This window comes from Dipodomys ordii, unplaced genomic scaffold (genome assembly GCF_000151885.1).
Source record: "Dipodomys ordii isolate 6190 unplaced genomic scaffold, Dord_2.0 Scaffold184, whole genome shotgun sequence".
Taxonomy (NCBI): Eukaryota; Metazoa; Chordata; class Mammalia; order Rodentia; family Heteromyidae; genus Dipodomys; species Dipodomys ordii.
This window is the reverse complement of record NW_012267400.1, coordinates 59,884-81,218: the sequence shown is the minus strand read 5'-3', so window position 1 is coordinate 81,218 and position 21,335 is coordinate 59,884. Positions and strand designations below refer to the sequence as shown.

At 44.8% G+C, this 21,335-nt stretch overlaps 1 protein-coding gene and 1 pseudogene across 1 annotated transcript; one reads left to right on the top strand and one right to left on the bottom strand.

The window, feature by feature from the left end:
* Positions 1–6,734: 6,734 nt before the first annotated feature.
* Positions 6,735–7,664, top strand: LOC105999206 (olfactory receptor 19-like). The gene has a single exon (XM_013034168.1). The coding sequence runs from the start codon at positions 6,735–6,737 to the stop codon at positions 7,662–7,664; it is 930 nt and encodes a 309-aa protein (XP_012889622.1).
* Positions 7,665–16,865: 9,201 nt separating this feature from the next.
* Positions 16,866–17,744, bottom strand: LOC105999205 (annotated as a pseudogene).
* Between the last annotated feature and the right edge of the window lie 3,591 nt (positions 17,745–21,335).

Below are 21,335 nucleotides of genomic sequence, written 5' to 3'. Positions count from 1 at the left end.
AGACACCGTGCTGGAAATGAGCTGTAGAACTTGGGGGTGAGAGGGGTCAGCAGGGGTAAAAGTGGAAGAAAATGTGGGAGGGGGAGACATCATTTAAAAAGGAATGTGCTCATTACCTGACTTACCCAGCTGTAGCCCTTGTGTACCCCACTTTTACAATACAATAAAAATGATTAAAGGTTGGGATGCAGCTATCAGAGGTTCCGTCTCTAAGCGAGAACTTTCCATGGAGAAGAGGCAATAATGACTGATTCGTGGAACGGTGAAGCTGGTGTCTTGGGAATCAGCAGGAAAATTGCCTTCCACGTGGCACAGGATCCTGTAGGACAGTGATACAGCCAAAACTGGATAAACAAGAGAGGAATGTGTCTGGTGATGACACCGACTGAGTGAAGACCTTCTATAGCACTGGGTGCTGGCAGCCTTTGTCTGGATGGGATATGGTGGTTCACCTTGGAGCGCTCATCTGCCTGGGGATGGATGCTTGACCCCATTTTGCTGTCCTGTTTGTCTACATCGCCGCAATCTCCATTATCAACTGCCAAGGAGGAGCACTGTTTTTCCACATAGAAAATCCTGTCGTTCAGGAAATCCACCCAGGTGAGTTTGAGAAACCAACAGAGACCTTCTTAGACATGAGACACAAGGACCCTTACCTAAGGTCACCTGCGAGTCAACGCAGCCCTGTTCACACTTGAAAGGACTGCTTGCTTGCTTGTTGGAATTCATCCATGTGTTTGATTTCAGCCGTCAGGAGGGGAAGTGGGCGGCACTGAACTCAGCCATACAGCATGGTTCTTGACCGGAAAGTGATGATAGAAGCCCAGTTAGAAGACAAATGGAGAGCTCAAAGATAGTTCAATACAATTAGCATGTTCGTTTTATGTCTTTTGTAGTGAATTAGCAGGAAAAGAGGAACAGAGGATAGACATGCAGTGAACTGATGGCTTCTATTTCTCTTTCTTTCTTTCTCTCCCTTCCTTCCTTCCTTCCTTCCTTCCTCCCTCCCTCCCTCCCTCCCTCTCTCTCTCTCTCTCTCTTTTCCTTTCTTCCCCCCCACAATTGTTGGAGTTCATTTTGATGTACTTCATTATATACGGTTATATGTACTTCATGATTGGGCTACTGCGGACCTCTACTAAGAATATCATGGACATCTTCTAGTTATTACAAATGAGGGAAACCATGCAACCTACATTCTTTGCTTCACTTAATATAATTTTTTCCCCAGATCTTTCCATTTCCTTATGATGGGACAATATCATTCTTTCTGATGGAAGTGTAGAACTCCATTGTGTATGTATACCACATTTTCTTGATGCATTCATCTACTGAGGGGCATCTGGGTTGGTTCCATATCTTACCTATGGTAAATAATGCTGCAGTGAACATGGTTGTGCTGCTAGCTTTAGTGTGGCCTTGTTTGTAGTCACTGGGATGGATTTAGCTTATTTCTGAGATGGAGAAACATTTTTTTTGATATACTTCTGAGTATGCTATGCCCATGTCAACATTTTAACATCACTTAGAGATTACTCTACAATTACAGTTACAGTTTTGGCCATTGAAAGATTTAGATTTAAATCAGTGAAATATTTCTCTCATCAGAGGTATTTTTTAAATTATCTTTAATTAGTTGTACAAAGGAGTTGGCATTGCACAAAGTAGTTTATGAGTACATTGCATTTTGTCATCTCTTCCAACCCCTCCCAATACCCACCTTCCCTCACATTTCTTAATTTTCTAGAATATACATGACTTCATTCTCCTCCTTCTAGTGTTTATTCATCTACCCATCTCCCCTTGACCCCACCCACCTCTTACAAGTACCCATTTCCTGGTGTTTATTTTGGTGAACTTTGACTTTCCAAGGAATTCCACTAATTGAGTTCTCCTTCCAATCTATTGTATTTCAGTTAATATGTTTGTTTGCACTTGCATACTACCCAACATATGCATATATATATATATGTATATACATATATTGTTGTTGTTATTGTTGTTGGTTGTGGGGCCTGAACTCTGGGCCTGGGCACTGTTCCTCAGCTCTTCAGCTCAAGGCAAGTGCTCTACCATTTGAGCCACAGTGTCACTTCCGGCTTTTACTGCTTTATGTGGTGCTGAGGAATCAAACCCAGGGCCTCATGCATGCAAGGCAAGCACTCTACCACTGAGCCACCTTCTTAGCCCTATTTTTTGTTAACACATGTATAATTTTATTAATATATGATAAGTATATATGAAACACTTTAAATGATTTTACACCATAACTTACTAAACCAGTCCTCTTCCATTGTTGGACATTTAGGATTGTTTCCAGTTTTATTTTCCCTTATTTTAGCTTTGTTTTTTCCAGTGCTGGGGCTTGAACTCATGGCCTGCATGCTGTCCCTGAGCTTTTATTCCCCAGCATGAGACAAATTGTCTTTATTGTGGTCTATAAAGTTTATGAGTTCTATGAGCTTTGACAATACAGTTATTTCTTCCACATTGGGTGATATGTACATTTCTTTTGTTTTGCATAGCATCAGCTGTTCCCTCTTTCCCACTTGTTCCCTCCCTCCCATCCCTGCCATTGAGTTACTTAGTTCATTTTGGTCAATGTCCAGTGCAGCTGATGGGTCCCGCTGTTGTATATTTTCCCCTGTTTCTGTGTTCTCCTCTTAGTTTCCCTCCAATGTGTACATATATACTATATTTGTGGTCAACAGCATGGGGTCATTTAGTAATGATTTGACCAGATGAGTGGAGGTCCTTTGTTTCTTGAGTCTTGGTTACTTTGCCATATCTCCTTACATTTTGGTTTTAACATCCATTTATCGGGAGACCATGTGCCATTTGTCTCTCTGCTCTTGCCCAGCCCTATTTTTATAAACTAATTCTAGCTTCCACATATAAGGGAAAACATGCAACTTTTGTGCCTCTGAACCTGACTTATTTCACTTAATATAATTTATTTCAGTTCCTTCCATTTCTTTGCAAATGATACACTAATATTCTAATGGATTTTTTTGTCTTTACCTAAATCACAATGATTTTTTCACCTCCATGAAGTATGTCTGTAGTTTTCTCACAACTGTACTCTGTTTAATTCTGAGTTTAATTATAATCTGTGCAATCACTATGTACCAAATGTATGCGTTAAAAAAAGCCAGTTAGTCAAATCAATATTAAATAGCCCAGGGAACATATCCTCTAATATTTCACATAAATATGTCCCAGATTGCCTTATGATTTATTTTCTTTGGTATCTTTTTAGAATTTTCAGCTTATTCTCTCCATTTTGCTATTTTTTTCATATGAAGTATAATCAATGTGTTAGCACCCACAAAATGATATTACTTAGGTATCTTGAGGGATTTATTCCTGATAGTTCATTATTTTTATTTGTTCTCAAAGGGTTAGTCTTGGACTTGGAATGCTGCCAGGATCAGGAACTTTTTTCTTCCTTCCTTCCTTCCAGTCTCTCTGGGACTAATTGATCTTGTTAGAACTTTTTAATCCCTTAGGGGCATTTAATGTTGTTGCTTTCTCTCTGTGTTGAGCAGATCTTTTCGATGTTTTCAAACCCAGGTTGAAAGCGGTCACAGCAAAGATGGAACACCAACTTTAAATGTGTGTGAGATATTTAAATATTAGAACGCTGGCTGACACTTCCTATTTTAAATATTTTTTTTATTGTAAAGGTGATGTAAAGAGGGGTTACAATTACATAAGTCAGGTATTGAATACATTTCTTTTTGAACAGTGTTACCTCTCCCACATTTTCTCCAGGCTTTTCCTTTCTGCCCCTTCCCCCCAAGTTGTATAGTTTGTTTCCAATGTAGTGTTTCATGACTATCACTGCTGAATGAGTTCACTCTTTGTCCCACCATTTCTGTATTTCCTCTTCTCCTCACCAAATCAGATAAACATACGTACAGGACAAAAGGTACAGAAATCCAAACAAGCAACGAAAGGGAAAAAAACAAGGGGAAAAAAAGAACCACCACAAATAAAAAACTTCTTGTTTCCATTTCTTGGAATTCATTTCAATAAACTTCATTTTATATGATCATATACACAAAGCTATTGAGCCCTTGTGATCCTCTCCTAAGAATATCCTCCCTTGTTCTCATTGTGTGGATGTTTAGAGTGCTGTTTAATTTACCATGTCCAAATGTAATGTTTTTGTCTTTTACCATACATTGGGTTTGCTTGTAGATTTCTAGGCATATTCTAATTATTACAAATGAGGAAAACCTTATCGCTCCAGAGAAAGATTATTTGACATAGGTTTTGTGGCATCTGCTTACTTTAATAGGGTGAATGTGAGTGAACAGGACAGTGAAATGAACACATTAGACCCTCATATGTGTGTGTGTGTGTGTGTGTGTGTATGTGTTTGTGTGTGCATACATGAGCATGTAGTTTTTGAAGGTAAAAATGACTTTTAGAGAAAGGACAATCAGCTCCATATATTCCAAATGGTGACACAAAATGTGCGGTTCAGAATAAAAGGCAAAAGAAATCACTAAGTAGGGTTACATTAGTTTTGTTAATTTTTTTTTTTTTGCACTGGTCCTGAGGCTTGAACTCAGGGCCTGGGTGCTTAGCCTTTCTTACTCCACACTGGCAGTCTACTATTTGAGCCGCAGCTCAACTTCTTGCTTTTTTAAGTTGAAGCTTAGAATCTTAAAGGATTTTCTGTCCTGGCTGGCTTTGAACTTCAATCCTCAGACCTCAGTCTCTTGGAAAGTTAGAATTACCGGTATGAGCCACTGCTTTTCAGACTGGTTCAATTTTTACTGGCACAAAGCAATTGTACAAAAGGGTTTCACTGTGATATTTACATGTGCAAATACAATAAACCTTGGTCAAACCTTGCCTACACTACTTTTAGTCTTCCCTTTTCCTCATCCATTCTTTTTCATAGTTTGTAGTGACTTTTGTTATGCTATTCCCAGATAAGGGAGTGATAATTTGCTTTGATAATATTTACCTCCTGCCAGACCTACTCCTTGTTATCTCTTCTGGGAAGAGGAGATATTGGAAGAGGAGATCTATCGGTCCTTCCCTTCAACAGTGCCCATTTAACATCCATGTATCATGATGATGCTGGTGGTGGTAAGGATGGTAGTAATGGTTGATATAGATTCCATCTATGAACAAAATCACACAATATTTTGCCTTTGAGCTCAGGATGCATTTCAATTCTTTTTTTTTGGGGGGGGGTCCGGTCGTGGGCCTGAACTCTGGGCCTGGGCGCTGTCCCTCAGCTCTTCAGCTCAAGGCTAGCACTCTACCACTTGAGCCACAGCGCCACTTGCGGCTTTTTTCTTTTTGCTTATGTGGTGCTGAGGAATCAAACTCAGGGCCTCAGGCATGCAAGGCAAGCGCTCTACCACTGAGCCACCTTCCCAGCCCCTCAATTCATTTTTTTCCTTATCTATTTTCACATTGCCTGAGTCAGAGATACCAGTAGTTCAGGAGTAAAGTTGCAAAGGTGAGCAAAAGGCAAGATCATTTTTCCAAGCTTAACTAAATTCCCCTTGTTTAGTAAACTCTAGCGATACTTTACTGTCCCAGTACCTTTGCCTTTGAGATCTGGACTCACTTTTCTGAATTACAAAAAATTATCTTTAGTTGTACAACTATTTAAAGGTAAAGTACTTCAGTTTTAATTCACCATATCCATATATGAGTCAATGCATCTTTGTTGTTGTTGTTGCTGGTGGGGCCTGAACTCTGGGCCTGGGCGCTGTCCCTCAGCTCTTCAGTTCAAGGCTAGCACTCTACCAGTTGAACCACAGAACCTCTTCTGGCTTTTTCTGCTTATGTAGTGCTGAGGAATCGAACCCTGGGTCTCAGGCATGCGAGGCAAGCACTCTACCCCTGAGCCACCTTCCCAGCCCAAGTCAATGCATCTTGATCCATGACACCCCTTCCCTTGTCTCTTATCTCTCCCAACCTTAGGAACTAACTTAATAACAACAACAAAAGGGAACAATGTCTGGTCAGGGAGCATCTGTTTGTCTTGCTGACATAGTTGAATAAGGCCTTCTCCTTCATTATTCTGTGAGGCCGGCTCTCCTTACTCCTTAGCCAATGGCCTTGTCATGTGACTGATTGTGAATATCAAAAAGAAGCACTTTCCTCAGGGCCTTTGCACTGGCCGTTCCTGCTGCCAGGCTCACATTGCTGCAGGTGACTTTGTGAGTCCCTCAATGGGGGGGGGTCCACTGGTCACCGTCAGGTTATTTTCATCTGAACTCGCACCCCACACAGACATTCCCCATGTCTTGTATCCTCCTTATCTCCTTCCTTCCACCATGATATGCTGTGACAGTCTCGCAGTTCTGTAATTCTATGTTCGTCCACGTGTATTTTTAGTTTGTGCGTTTTCATTCTTGCTCATTAGGTATCAGGGACATTTGAGTGTGAGTTCTGATAAATCATGTTCCGGACGGTGCCAGTGTGTTCCACAGACGCCGTCGATTCATATCTTTGATATAGGTCCTGTTGAGGAAGGGCTGAGCGTTGATACTGAAGATCCAAACCAGCGATCGTCAGGGAGCAGATTCATTCACAAAACAGCCACCTGCTTCTTACTGTGGAATCCATGAAAGCGCTTCTTTCAGGTGAGGTTTGTGCTGACTTTGTTCTGTTTTCTCTGCCTCTGGTTCCTCCTGTCCCCATCTCTGTCTCTCTGTCTCCGTCTGTCTGTGTCTGTCTGTTTCAGGTATATAAACTACATGGAGCTGAAGAATCACACATATATCTCAGAATTTCTTCTTCTGGGAGTCTCACAGGACGCCAGATGGCAGCCCATCCTCTTTGGCCTCTTCCTGGCCATGTATCTGATCACCGTGCTCGGCAATCTGCTCATCATCCTGGCAGCCATCTCTGACCCCCGTCTGCACACGCCCATGTACTTCTTCCTCTCCAACCTGTCCCTGGTGGACATCGGCTTCACCTCCACCACCGTCCCCAAGATGCTGGTGAACATCCAGACCCACAGCCAGGCGATAGCGTATGAAGGCTGCATCATGCAGATATACTTTTTCATACTCTTTGGGGTTTTGGACAATTTCCTCCTGACCGTGATGGCCTATGACCGCTTCGTGGCTATCTGTCACCCCTTACACTACACAGTTGTCATGAATCCCCGGCTCTGTGGGTTGCTACTCTTGGGGTCCTGGATCACGAGTGCCCTGAATTCCTTGTTACAGAGCTTGATGGTATTGAGGCTCTCCTTCTGTACAGACTTGGAAATCCCCCACTTCTTCTGTGAGCTTAATCAAGTGGTCCAGCTGGCCTGTTCAGACACCATGCCCAATAACCTGGTCATGTTCTTTGCAGCGGGGTTCTTGTTCTGTGGGCCCCTGGCAGGCATCCTCTACTCTTACTGTAAGATTGGATCCTCCATCCGGAAAATCTCTTCCGTGCAGGGGAAGTACAAAGCCTTTTCCACCTGCGCGTCTCATCTCTCCGTGGTGTGTCTATTCTACGGCACGTGCTTAGGGGTGTATTTCAGTTCTTCAGCCACACAGAACTCACACTCGAGTGCCACGGCCTCGGTGATGTACAGCGTGGTCACCCCCATGCTGAACCCCTTCATCTACAGCCTGAGGAACAAGGACCTCATGGGGGCTCTGAGGAAGCTCTTCAGAGGAAATCCATGAGAGCAAGTTTTCATGGCATGCCTGTGTTCATGGGCTCCACAGCACTGAATCAAACATTAAATACTCCTCCTCGCCTCCCCACTTTCCTCCTCCTCCCCCTCTCCCTCTCTCCCTCCCTCTCTCACTCCCTTTTCTCCCTTCTTTCCTTCCCTCCCTCCCTCTCTCCCCCTTCCTTCCTTCCTTCCTTCCTTCCTTCCTCCCTCCCTCCTTTTCTCCCTCCTTCCCTCCTCTCCTTCTCTCCCTCCCTCTTCTCTCCCTCCCTCCCTCCCTTTCTCTCTCTGTATCCCTCCTTCTCTCCCTTTCTTTCTCCCTCCCTCCCTTACTTTCTTTTCCAAAAAGCTACTCACTATAAAGCACAGAACTCACCCTGGTTGGACTCCAGCTTGTGACCCTGCCGGCCTCAGCCCCCAGAGAGCTGGGATTATGGGCATATGCCACTACAGCTGGGTCAGCTGCACTTCTTTAAGCATTCCATGAGGTAGAACTTGCTTTTCCTCTTCATCCTCTGGAGGGTGGATTCCTTCCACCTGGTTTAATTTAAGCAACTTCATTACTCCATTTTCTTGTCCTTTTCTCTCGTGCTTTATGCCATATTTATTGCAAGCCCATTCCACATTCCTATTTATTTGATGTCGTGATGAGTTATGGCAGGGCTGTGGAATTAATTGCATTTGGCAACTGTACACATGGGTATAGTCTTATTAAAGAAGGAACTCTAAGACCACAATTTTCAGTTTTCCATTCATAACCTCATAAAGTTTTACTCCATTATTACAGAATGCACCAAGCCAGTAGATTTACAGTTGGTCAAGGGAGTTTGCTACACTCACAAATACACTATTTCCTTTATTTATTTATTTTTGGTTGCGTGGGGCTTGAACTCTGGTCCTGGGCGCTGTCCCTCAGCTCTTCAGGTCAAGGCTAGTGCTCTGTCACTTGAGCCACAGTACCACTTCCAGTTTTCTGAGTGGTTTATTGGAGATAAGAGTCTCATGGACTTTCCTGCCCGGGCTGGCTTTGAACTGTGATTCTCAGATCTCAGCTCCTGAGTAGCTAGGATGACAGGCATGAGCCACCAATGCCCGGCTCTTTTTTGATTTTTTTTGTCAGGTAAGGTGTAGGTTTATTCATCGTTCTGGCTGGCACCAGGCCATCTTGGTCATCCACACGGTGGGGAAAGAACTGGGAAAGAGCTGGGAGAGAGAGAGAGAGAGAGAGCTGTGAAAGAGCTGAGAAGGAAAGAGCTGAGAGAGCTAGAAAAGAGCTAGAAAAGAGCAGAGAGAGCAGAGAGCGTGTGTCTGGGCCTGGGCTAGGCCTTATCTAGGGTGTGGGCGGAGAAAGGTGTGGCCACATCAAATTCAGATGTGACCTCAGCAGATGCAGATGTGCCCTCTTCCAGGTGTCACGGTTGCCTAGGTAACGCAGGTACTCGCTGCGAGGTGGAGTCTGCTATCCATCCAGGAGCAGACCTTACATTCCAGCCTTTTAATAATCATGAAATAGGGTGGGGATTCTCTCTGGCTACTTCCTGCTGACAAGAGGCATTGGCAATAGGGGTAAAAGGCTGGAATTTGGTCCCTTCCCAGAGAAGGCAGCTGTCCCTTGGTGGCGTGGGTCCTTAGATGAAGTCTGGAGAAATCTCATGAGCATTGAGGGGCTGGAAAAAAAATACTAGAGAGCAAATTAATGGCAAGAGGAAGGACTTGGGGCTGAAAATGTTAGCAGAAATGTCCCTAACTACTTCTGACATTTGGTGACTAGGTAGAGAAATCAGGTGACAAAGGCAAGAATATAAATTCCTGTTCAGTTAATAGGTAGACAGGTATAGAATTGGATGGGCAGGCTTCTTACTTCTACTGACCTCCCGGCTCTGGTTAATTTTGAAAGGGCAGGCACAAAGTAGCTGATGTGACGTCTCCTCTTACTCCTCTCCATGTTCCTTTGTTCCCCAGACTGGCTGAGTCTAGGTGTTCATTGCTGGTATGACTTGTACCAGTTGGTATTCAAGGAGGTTTGAACTCAAGGCCTGGGCATTGTCCCTGAGCACTTCTGCTCAAGGCTAGCACTGAACCACTTTGAGTTACAGTACCACTTGCAGAGTTTAGCTGGGAGATGGAGTCTTAGGGATTTTTCATCCCAGGCTGGCTTTGAACTGAAATCTTTGCCACAAAAGCCCTTTCTTATTTCCAATTAAAGCAACAAGGAGATCAAGTAGAATAAGTAGAGCTTACCTGGTCCTTATCAAGAATTGCCAACAAATATTCTGAAATGACAAAACTCATTAGATATGATGAGAATTTTAGCACAGATATGCCCAGTATTTTAGAACCATTTAGTCAGTAGAATACACAACACAAAACAAAAAAGACAAAACTCAAAACCTAAAATTTTGACAACAATGTTTAGACATCTTTGCTAACAAAGCACAGCACATGGTTGGGCCTCAGTTACCAGGGCCTATGAAAAGAGCAACTTGTTAGCAAGGCACCTTAGAATAGCTGGATGGAGTAGTAAGCTTGGTGGAAGGTTAAGGGGCAGATAGGGCCAAACCCTTAACCTACCATGTGGCCAAGATGGCGAATTCAAGATGGCAAATTTCTGAAAAAATGCAAAGAAACCCTGAACAAATAGATCAAGCCTACACTGGCTAGCCTTTGAGAGGGAAGCTAGAGGGGGGTCCCTGGGACCCAGCCTGCGTCGCACTCTTCAGGGCACAAGCCAAAAAATTGTAGAAAGAAGGGTACAAAGTTGGACATGAATGGCAGAGAGAGAGCAAAGAGAGCCTGAAATTAAACCGACTTCTGACCATTTACCTTTGTAGTAGCAAAAACTGTGCACATCTGAGAATGGCATACAATTAGGCGCTCTGGCTTTTCAGGGAGCGCAGGAGGCATTTCAAAGGGGTTTCACGGCTCAGGCATGACTCGCAGCACCCCATTAAATGAGTAGGAGAGTCAGTCTGGTGAGTGAAGGAGAGCTGACCAGGCAGAAGCGGCGTCCCGACTTCCCCCAGAGCCCTCTAGAGAGAAGTAGCCAAGCCCCCCAAACCAAGCGTCCTCGGCTTCAGAGGTGACCGGCCTTTCAGCTAAAGGCCATAGGAGCTCTCTGGCGTGGCGCCACGTCTGGACAGAGACTGAGCAACAGAGAACTGTAGAGAGTAGTTTCACTCACCAGAGTAGAGAAGTGGTGTGGACGTGGATGTGAAGGCCAGTAATGGTATCGATGTGCTGTGTCCGCAGCAGACAGATGGGTTCGCAAAAGGCTGTCAGAACTGTGGGTATTCCTCAGAACAAAAAGGGAAAAACAAACAAAAAAGCAAAAGGAGGAAAAAAACCAGAGAGGAATCCCACCTATCTTGACTTTAAGCCCTTTATCCGAGTCACGACACCATTTACGTTAGGTTTTTAAAAAGAGGTAACTGAGTAAAAACAGCACCACACACGTGGTATTCAGGTAAGGGGTAGGTTTATTCATCGTTCTGGCTGGCACCAGACCATCTTGGCCCTCCACGCGGTGGGGAAAGGCCTGGGAAAGAGAGCTGGGAAAGAGAGAGAGCTGGGAAAGAGAAGAGAAGGAAAGAGCTGAGAAAGAGCTAGAAAAGAGCAGGGAGTCTTTTTTTATTTTTTAAACTCCTTTGTAATTACTACTATATCTTTTGGCATAGAGTAGGCAGGAATTATTACTATCAAATCTATATTAATTCTAGAGTTAATTCATGCATATTTACATGAATCTATTGACTTTATATGCTCTTAAAGTCAATGGGAATTTTGTATATACAAAAACTCTCGGCGGGCGCTGGTGGCTCACGCCTGTCTTTCTAGCTACTCAAGGAGGCTGAGATCTGAAGATCACAGTTCAAAGACAGCCTGTGCAGAAAAGTCTGTGAGACTCTTATCTCCAATTCTACCAGAAAACTGGAAGTGGTGCTGTGTCTCAGGTGGTAGAGCAGTAGCTTTGAGCTGAAGAGCTGAGGGACATTGCCTAGGCCCAGAGTTCAAGCCCCACGACTGACCAAAAAAATTCTCATCATACATTGAAGTTTCATTTTGGTGGTAGTCCTGGGGCTTGAACTCAGGGTCTGGGTTTGAACTCTCTCCCTACAATTTTGTTCAGACTACTACTTGAGCCACAGCTCCCCTTTAGGTTTTTGGTGGTTAATTAGAGATAAGAATCATACAGACTTTCCTGCCAATGCTACACTCAAACCATGATCCTCAGATCTCAGCCTCCTGAATAGCTGGGATACTAGGCATGAGCCACAGGTGCCTGGCTAATATCTCCCTTTTTAGTGACAAAAGTCACAAATATTAATGCTTATGTATTTACCCTATCATGTTCTTTTTGTCTGTTATGGTCTGAACACTCTTCAAAGCTCATGTGCAGAGTGGTCCACAGAATCTCCTGTATCTTGCATAATAATGCCCTGGGAATGAGGACCTGTGCTTCAGAGGCTCAAAGTATCCTCTGTAAACATACCTTCTAGTTTCTCTTGTTTGCCTGGAATGGAAACTCAACCATGGTTACTTCTTAAATGTATCTGAAATAAATGTGAACACCAGATAATAACGAAACTCGATTCCAACCTCAGAACAGAGAGCAAATATAAGCATCAGCCAAACCCTGTGCAGTGGCTCATGCCTGTAATCCTAGCTGCTTAGGAAGCTGAGATCTGGAGGATTATGGCTCAATGCAGAGTTTGTAAGATCAGCAAATAGCATGCTCCCATCCTACAGCGGGGCCGGTGGGATTCTCTTCAGTCTGTTATCGCCCTTCACCTCATTCCGCTATCTCACGCAGTCCTCTTCAAGAGATGGTATAAAGACTATTTACCAGTGCTGGCCACCATGGTTCATGCCTGTAATCCAGGATGCTGAACTGTGAGGATCATGGTTTGACATCAAGCAAGGCAGGAAAGCCTGTGAGGCTTTGATTGCCAATGAACCACCGGAAAGCCAGAAGTGGAGCTGTGGCTCATGTGGTAGAGTGCCAGCCTTGAGAAAATAAAGTGCAGGGACAGTGTCTAGGCCATGAGTTCGAGCTCCAGGACCAGCAAAGCGGGGGAGAGGGAAAGCCTACCTACCAGATCTCACGTCATCAAAGCTCCATTGCTTCCCAAAAGTGTGACCTAAGCAGACAGGCACAGACACACGGGCCATTGGGTGACTCTCAAACCACAGTCAAAACAGAGCAGTAACTGGCAGTAAACCATCACAGTTTACTGAAACACGTGCACCTCTGGCTTTCAGAAATCATCAGGGGTTGGTGTTTCTCATATTCATTTCTAGAGTCCTTGGGCAGGGAATGTCATTGGTGCCAATGGACTCTCAGAGTCAATGCCACAACTTGACTAGTGAGTACAGGTCTAGTCAAGAGATCTTAGAACACTCAGCACACAAACATAGCACCCCCAGCGATAGGAGGAGCCGGTCGTGGACTGTGTTAGTTTGACACCAGGCCACTGACTTCCTTGAGAAAACAACTCTGCAATGTGGGCCCTGCAGAGCATTACATAATATGAATGACAGCAAATAGTAGGATTTCCAACAAGTTTAAAAGCTACTGCACAGAAAAGGAATCTGCATGACAAAGAGAACAGGGCTGGGAAGGTGGCTCAGTGGCAGAGTGCTTGCCTCTCATGCATGAGGCCCTGGGTTTGATTCTTCAGCACCACATCCACAGAAAAGGCTAGACCTGGTGCTGTGGCTCAAGTGGCAGAGTGCTAGCCTTGAGCAAAAGAAGCTCAGGGACAGTGCCCAGGCCCTGAGTTCAAACCCCAGGACTGGCAAAAAAAGAGTCATAACGTAAGAGAGTGGGAGAAAAACCATTTATCTATTGGACACAGAGTTAATATTGAGAACACAAGAAGACCTAAAAACATCCCACCCATAAGCAGCAAAAAATAAGTAATCTAATAATAATCTAATAAATGAGCAAGTGAACTGAGTAGAAACTTCACCAAAGACTGTCAGTACAGATGAGAAACTGTTCAGTATTCCCTGTAGGGGAATAAAAATCAAACCAATATTGAGCTTCAGTATCACATTTGTCTGGATGGCTACCAAAAATGCTTAAAAAATGACTACTACTGGCTGGGAGGTAGAGTTATAGAAACATTGCTGTGGTCTCCATATGTATCAGCCTGACCACTATGGGAATCAACATGAAAATCAGTATTCCCAAAAATCTAAAATCAGACCTACCACATGACCCAGACAGATCAATCCTAAGTATGTATCCAAAGGTAATGAAATAAACACACACACACACACAAATATATCTGAAAATCAACAGTTAGTGCAGCCAGCTTCACAAGAATCCCACGTGGAATAATCACATTGAATATATATGCAGTGGAGAATGAATGAAATCTTGTCATCTGAAGGAAAACGGACAAAGCTGGGGAGAAATGTTAAGGGAAATAAACCTAACCTAGAAAGACAAGCCTCATGTTCCTCCTCCTATGCAGAAACTTAAAGATACAGAAACTGGAAGCAAGCAGGAATAGCTATGTTTCTATCTAAAAATTTAAAATTCAGACCCTCGTTGGCAGAAGAGATGAAGCGATGACTTCCCAATAAAAAAGCCCATAAAAAGCTATGACGATGTCTTCTATATACTGTGTAGATCTATCCTGTTGTTTGGATTTGTTGTGAATACTTGTCTGTTCTTTCTCTATAATGTCTAGGCTATCTTCTATCCCAGAGATATGGTCTTCTGCATGGTCTAGCCTACTATCCAGATGTTCTATTTTTTTTTAATTTCCCTTCTTTCTAATTGGTCAGTTTTAATGGCTTCAATTTCTTTGTTGAAGCTTTGTTTTAGATCTTGTATGGATTTCTTTGCCTCCTTGGTTTGGTTTTCAGTGTTCACTCTCAAATCCCTTAGTTGAGTGGCTATGCTTTCCCTGGACTCCCTTTCCTTCTTTTGGAATTGGTTCAGCTTTCTGTTTGTGGATTCTATTAATCTTTGGCTAGACTCATCATGCTCACACATAGCTTTATGTAGGCCTTCAGGTTTTTCATTCAGCATGTTTACCAGTGCTGTGGGTAAAGCATTTTGAGAGGATTCCTCTGGATTTTTAAAAAATTAACTGCTCTGTTGCCTGTTTGTCCAGGGTGGGAGTTGAAATTCCTTGACATTTTTCTTGTTTTTCTGTGGCTTGTTCTACCCATTTGGGAATGAAAGTCAATCCAGTTCCTCACTAGAACACGAGTACCAGCCCAGAGCCCTGCACAGATTTTGGAGGTTTACAATTAACGATGGGTGTTTTCAGTCTATCTTACCTTTTTGGGAGTGAGTGAATAGACAATTACACACCAGAACACAATTCTAAGACAAGTATCTACCCAGAGCCCTGTAGTAGCACAGACTTTGGGAGTTTACAATCAAGGATGGGTGTTCTCACTCTATCTCACCTTTTTGGGAGTGAGGGTATATCCAATTACACACCAGAACACAATTCTAAGACAAGTATCTACCCAGAGCTCTGTAGTCCCACTCCTGGGCATTTATCCAAATGATCTTGAACTAGGCCACATTAAGGCTACCAGCACAACTATGTTCACTGAAGCATTATTATTATTATTTATTTTTTTGCCAGTCATGGGGCCTGAACTCTGGGTCTGGGTGCTGTCCCTCAGCTCTTCAGCTCAAGGCAAGCACTCTACCACTTGAGCCACAGCACCACTTCTGGCTTTTTTTGCTTATGTGGTGCTGATGAATCAAACCCAGGGCCTCATACATGTGAAGCAAGTACTCTACCACTGACCCACCTTCCTGGCCCCATTGCAGCATTATTTACCATAGCTAAGATATGGAATCAACCCAGATGCCCCTCAGTAGATGAATGGATCAAGAAAATGTGGTACATATTCACAATGGAATTTTATGCTTCTATCAAAAAGAATGACACTGTCCCATTTGTTAGGAAATTGAAAGACCTGGAAAAAATCACATTAAGTGAAGTAAGCCAGGCCCGAAGAAACATAGGCTCTATGGTATCCCTCATTTGCAATAATTAGTATAAGCCTAGGTTAGTCCTGACAGAATCATAATAGCTCAAGAACTATGAACATATGAGCCTACAAAATCATGCTAATTGAAATGAACTCTAAGACATGGAAACAACAGGTGTTTGTTTTTTTTTAGTTGTCAACCTTAATGTCACCAATTCATTGTATCTAGTTCTGTCTTCTTACTTTATTTCATTTTTCTTTTTCCAGTGGTTTATCCCTGGCAATCTCTGTCTTTGATTCTGGTACGCGCCATCTTGTGTATCTTACTCATGTAAATGTAACCCCTCTGTACAGCATCTTCCCAGTAAAATAAAATTTAAAGAGATGCAGAAAGAAAAAAAGCTATGATGATTGCAAATATCCATCAACATTTGGTTTATCCAATTTCAAAAAAGATATAAATGGATAAAAAGCTCCACATGAAAGTAAGCATGAAATATTTCAATACCAATCCTCATCAGTGAATTGAAACAGACAAAAGCGCCCGGGGAAGGAAAGGCTGTGAGACTCTTATCTCCAATAAACCACCAGTAAACGGGAAGTGGTGCTGTGGCTCAAGTGGTAGAACGCTCGCCGTGAGCTGAAGAGCTGAGGGACAGCACCCAGGCCCAGAGTTCAAGACCCATGACCGACCAAGAAAAAAAAAAAACAGATTGTTGTTGACAAAAGAAACTTCAGAAAATAAACAAATGCATGAAGATTAAAAGTACATTTTTTTGAACGGTCAGTGGACCATTGGAAATTAATCAGGAAGGAGTTGAGCGCTGGTGGCTCACACCTATAATTTGAGCTACTCAGGAGGCTGAGATCTGAGGATGTTGGTTCACAGCCAATTATCCAGCCAAAAAGCAGGAAGTGGATGTGGCTCAAATGGCAGAGCATAAGCCTTGAGTAAAGAAAGCTCAGGGACAGTACCTAGGTCCTGTTTTCAAGCACCAGAACTGGCACACAGAATACAGACACACACACACACAATTTTGTACAATCAATACACACTAAGAAGAAAGACAGGGAAAATACCTTAGGGTGGAGTAGGATGTGAATGAATCCACACATTAGTTTGGTAGAAAAGCGAGTTAGTTAAATAACATCAAGGAGAGAGCGTGAAACGAGCAGGCATCACGGGAAGCACACAGGACTCGTAGCCAGTCCTGTTTCCACAGTGTGCCCCGAAGAACCAAAGTTACTCACTCCAAAGATTCCAGCCCGGCCTGCCATCACGGGCTCCGCTGGAATCATAACCCACCTGCACTTTAACCATCTCCTTCCCCAGAGCGCGCTCGATACCTTGGTTCCTCAGGCTGCAGATGAAGGGGCTCAGCATGGGGGTGACCACGCTGTACATCACGGAGGCCGTGGCATCGAGTGTGAGTTGTGTGTGACAGCAGAGCGGAGGTCCACCCCTGTGCACGCACCATCAAACAGGGAGAGCAGGGAGAGGAGAGATGCACAGGTGAAGGCCTGGTACCTCCTCCAGCGGAGGACATGGCCTGGATGGAAGACATGATCTTAGTATAAGAATACAGGATGCCGGCCGGGGGGACCGATGGCCAGCAGCACCGCTGCCAAATAGATGACCACGTCGTTAAGGAAAGTGTCAGAACAGGCGCAGTGGACCACGTGGTTAAGTTCACAGAAAAAGTGGGGCATCTCCAGGTGTGCACAGAAAGACAGCCCTAAGTCAGCAGGAAGTCATCTAACCCTGCAAAGAGCAACAAGAAGTACATCTGGGCCACATAGCTGATGGCCCGGCTGTGCGTCTGGAGGCTGAGCAGCATCTTGGGGACAGTGGTGGAGGTGATGCAGACGTCCACCAGGGACAGGTTGGAGAGGAAGAAGTACATGGGCATGTGCAGACGGGGGTGGGGGGTGGGAGGCAGAGATGATGGCCAGGATGATGAGCAGATTCCCGAGCACAGTGATCAGATACATGGACAACAGCCCATAGACGAGGGTCTGGGTCCTCAGACAGTCCCAGAAGAAGGAATTCAGAAGCTTGTACTATAGGGTGGGAATAACTTCCAGGAAAGAGGGGTGTCCCCTCACTAAGTGTAAAACACATGTGTGAGCCAGGCCATGATGCCTGTAATCCCAGCTACTCAGAAGGCTGAGATCTGAGCATCATGCCAGAAGCAGAGGCGTGGTTCAAATAATGGAGTGCTAGTCTTGAGCATAATATTTTCGCTCAGGGTCAACACCCAGGCCCAGAGTTCAAGCCTCAGAACTGGCAAAAAAAAAACCCCACCAGAAATAAAAAATATATATTTAATTTAAAAAGTGCTGTGTCCACAGAGCATAATGACAAGCACGGAAGATCAAAATACTTAACTGATTCAGGAATTCCTGGGAAGATGGAAATACAGATATGTTGGTTCTGGAGTTCTTCAAACTCTGGTTTTATCTCCTTATATGAGTAGTAAGGCTGTATATGGAAGTTTTCTGGAAGAGAAAGGAGAGATCTCTGTAATGGTGTTGGGGGGCATCTCCCAGACACACCTTGGGCCACCAAAGGAGCAAAATGCCTAAACCCAAATCCATAAGAGAAATAAACTGAGCACCAAGTAGAGCATCTTAAAAGAAGAAACAGCAAAAGGCTTCCATAAATAATATTTAAGTATGATTTATATGAAGGATTAAGGTCTTGAGGCAGTGGCCACTTGTTGCTTGTTTAAGGTCAGAAAATTCTGTCTAGCAGAGCAACACGTGGTGGTAATCCAAACACCTGGTTGATTGTGTGCCTTTATAAGCCCTGCAAATCTTTAGCTCGGGGCTCTCCTCCTAGGCTCCGCTGTGTCGGAGTGTAGACGAGGCCCAAGCTGCAGCCAGTCTAAATAAAACCTTAAAATAGCTGTAAAGTCTGACTCTCAGTGGTCTTCTTGGTTGGGGTCCTGCGATCTGGGCACAACATATTGAATCACTAGAGCTGAGCCTTTAAACCATACCTATTGCTGGGGGCCTAGCTACTCAGGAGGCTGAGATCTGAGGATTGTGGTTCAAAGCCAGCCCTGGCAGAAAAGTCCCTGTGAGACTCTGATCTCCAAGTAACCACTCAAAAGCTGGAAGTGGCGCTGTAGCTCAAAGTGGTAGAGTGCTAGCCTTGAGCACAGAGAGTCTCAGGGCCAGTACCCAGGCCCTGAGTTCAAGCCCCACAACTGACCCCCCCAAAACAGACCTTATACCTTTTTGTTCATACAAGACAGCAGAAGACAATTCCCCAAGATGATCGATCTATCCACATGTGTAACCTAATCAACGCATGGAAAAGACTGGCCTACCCCCATTCTCTTACTGGAGAGGAGATACTTTGTTTCCACGTCTCAGTGGCCAATGTTTCAAGCCCAGCTGCCCACTCCACCCACTTATTTCATCTCCCCACCCAGCCCTCGTCCTGACCCCCACCCTGACCTGCTCAAGCTCCACTTACACCCCAAACCTGAGTGTGACTTCCAACTTCACCAGAAGCCAGAGGTTTAAAACTCACACCAGTGAGACCAGAAGAGCTTGCTCTTAGGAGAGAAACACAAAGGCAAAATGACTAAGTGCTTCTTCACGTTTATATAAAACAATATGCATTCTGAAATCGCCAACATGTGGAAGAGAGAGAGAGCGACCTCCCTCCCTCCCTCCCTCCCTCCCTCCTTTCTTTTCTCTCGTTCCTTCCTTCCTTCCTTCCTTCCTTCCTTCCTTCCTTCCTCCCTCCCTCCCTCTTTCCTTCCCTCCCTCCCTCCCTCCTTCCCTCCCTCCCTCCCTTTCTTCCTTCCTTCCTTCCTTCCTTCCTTCCTTCCTTCCTTCCTTCCTTCCTCCCTCCCTCCCTCTTTCCTTCCCTCCCTCCCTCCCTCCTTCCCTCCCTCCCTCCCTTTCTTCCTTCCTTCCTTCCTTTCTCTTTTGTGCTTAGTGTTTGGTGATTCTGTCTTCCTCATCTTCATATGGTGTGTTCCAGTGTTCATCTTCGGAAGGGCTGTGGGGGGGGCACAGAACTCCAGGGAGAAGGATGAAGTGCAGTGTGGAGGGCACGGGCACTGTGAACGTGAACTCTACACCTCGCGGGTGGAGATGGGAGGGAGGGACTGGGAGAGACAGAGGAACAGAAGACACTGTACGGAAGGAAATGTACTCATGACCCGACTGATGCCATTGTTGCCCCTCTGCACATCACCTCTATAACAACGAGGTAAGCATGATGCCCACCTTCGGTCCTCAGCTCCACCCAGACCTGCCGCCCTTCCCTCTCTCCACCCAGACCCACCTGAGCGCCCATCTCCCTCACTTTCTACCCCTCACACCCTGCCATGTGCTTGCTCTCCAGGAGAAATATGGCTCCTCTAATAAACCTTGTAATAATCTTTCTCCTGTGCCTGCCCGCCCCGTGTGGTCCCCTGGCACGGATGGGATGGATCCTTTCATTGGTGGCCCATACGGGGACTCCTTTTGCCACAGTCCAAAGTCATCCTGGGCACAAAGAATCCCTCTAAAACTCCATCTCCCAGCTCAGCACAGAGCCAGGCTGCAGGCAGGGCTCGAGACTCGAACCTCTAAGTATCCAGCTGAAGGCTGAAAGTGGCATTGTGACTCTAAAGTGGTAGAGCACTAGCCTTGAGCAGGAGTGCTCAGGGACAGTGCCCAGGCCTTGAGTCCAAACCATAAATGTCAATTGGGCATTGGACGCTGAGCTACCCACTAGGCCAGAGTCAGTCCTGACAATGGAAAACCACGGAGAGGAGTAAGAGGAGATGACATCCTAAATGGAGTCACTCTACGCTCGCCCTTTAAAAAGAGCTGCGAGATCAAGAGAAACAGTTTTGCTTGCCCACCTAATGTCCAGACCTGACTACCTTCTAATTGGACAGAAAGTTAGAGTCTTTCTTTGTTACCTGCGATTTGTATTTATATAGCCTCTATTGGTACTCCCAACCAGTCCATTATGCTCTCCCCTACCCAGTTACTCAAAAGACCCTAGACACCCCCTTCCTGCCTTCCTTGCCCCCGAGTCCAGTTATTCTCCTTCCCTGTATTGGGCTGCAACTGGGCTTAAACTCCAAATGGAACTTTTCTGGCTCATGGCCAATGTGTGCTCTCCTGTCATTCATGTTAACTGACCTTGTCACCATGTCAGCTTTTTGCCTGATCTTTCCAAAAGTCTCTTTCAACAGGATAACATCCCCTGCCCAGGAGACCACCTGGGAACAAGTCAAGGCCACCCTGCTCCTATATGCAACCAGAGACATCACTTACACTGCCCTGCCTGGCCCAGCACAGACCCTAAAAACCCCAGCTCCAGGGATTCTTTGGTGCTTCCAGGCAAGCAGGATGGAGCCTAAAGGGCCTATCTTTCCATGGCATATTCCTCTCTTGGGCTTCTAACAGCAATTTTGCTTTTCATCCATTGTCTTGAATTTTAGAGAACGCTTGTCATGGAAAAGGAGGACCTTTACCAACCACTGTCAAGCAGCTGCTTCTTGGATGGTACTCGGCTGAGCAATGAAACAGGGACTCCTGACTACTTTGCCCCTTTACAGCAGGAAGTAGCTCCAGAAGAAATGACCTCTGCCCATACCCCCGGCCTGGTACCCCTTAATATTTATTAAACAACAGTGTGGGGAATGTAAGCATGATGCCCACCTTTGGTCCTCAGCTCCACCCAGACCTGCCGCCC

Excerpts from the sequence above, each read along its gene's own strand:
- LOC105999206 (XM_013034168.1), top strand. The coding sequence starts at position 6,735 with ATGGAGCTGAAGAATCACACATATATCTCAGAATTTCTTCTTCTGGGA.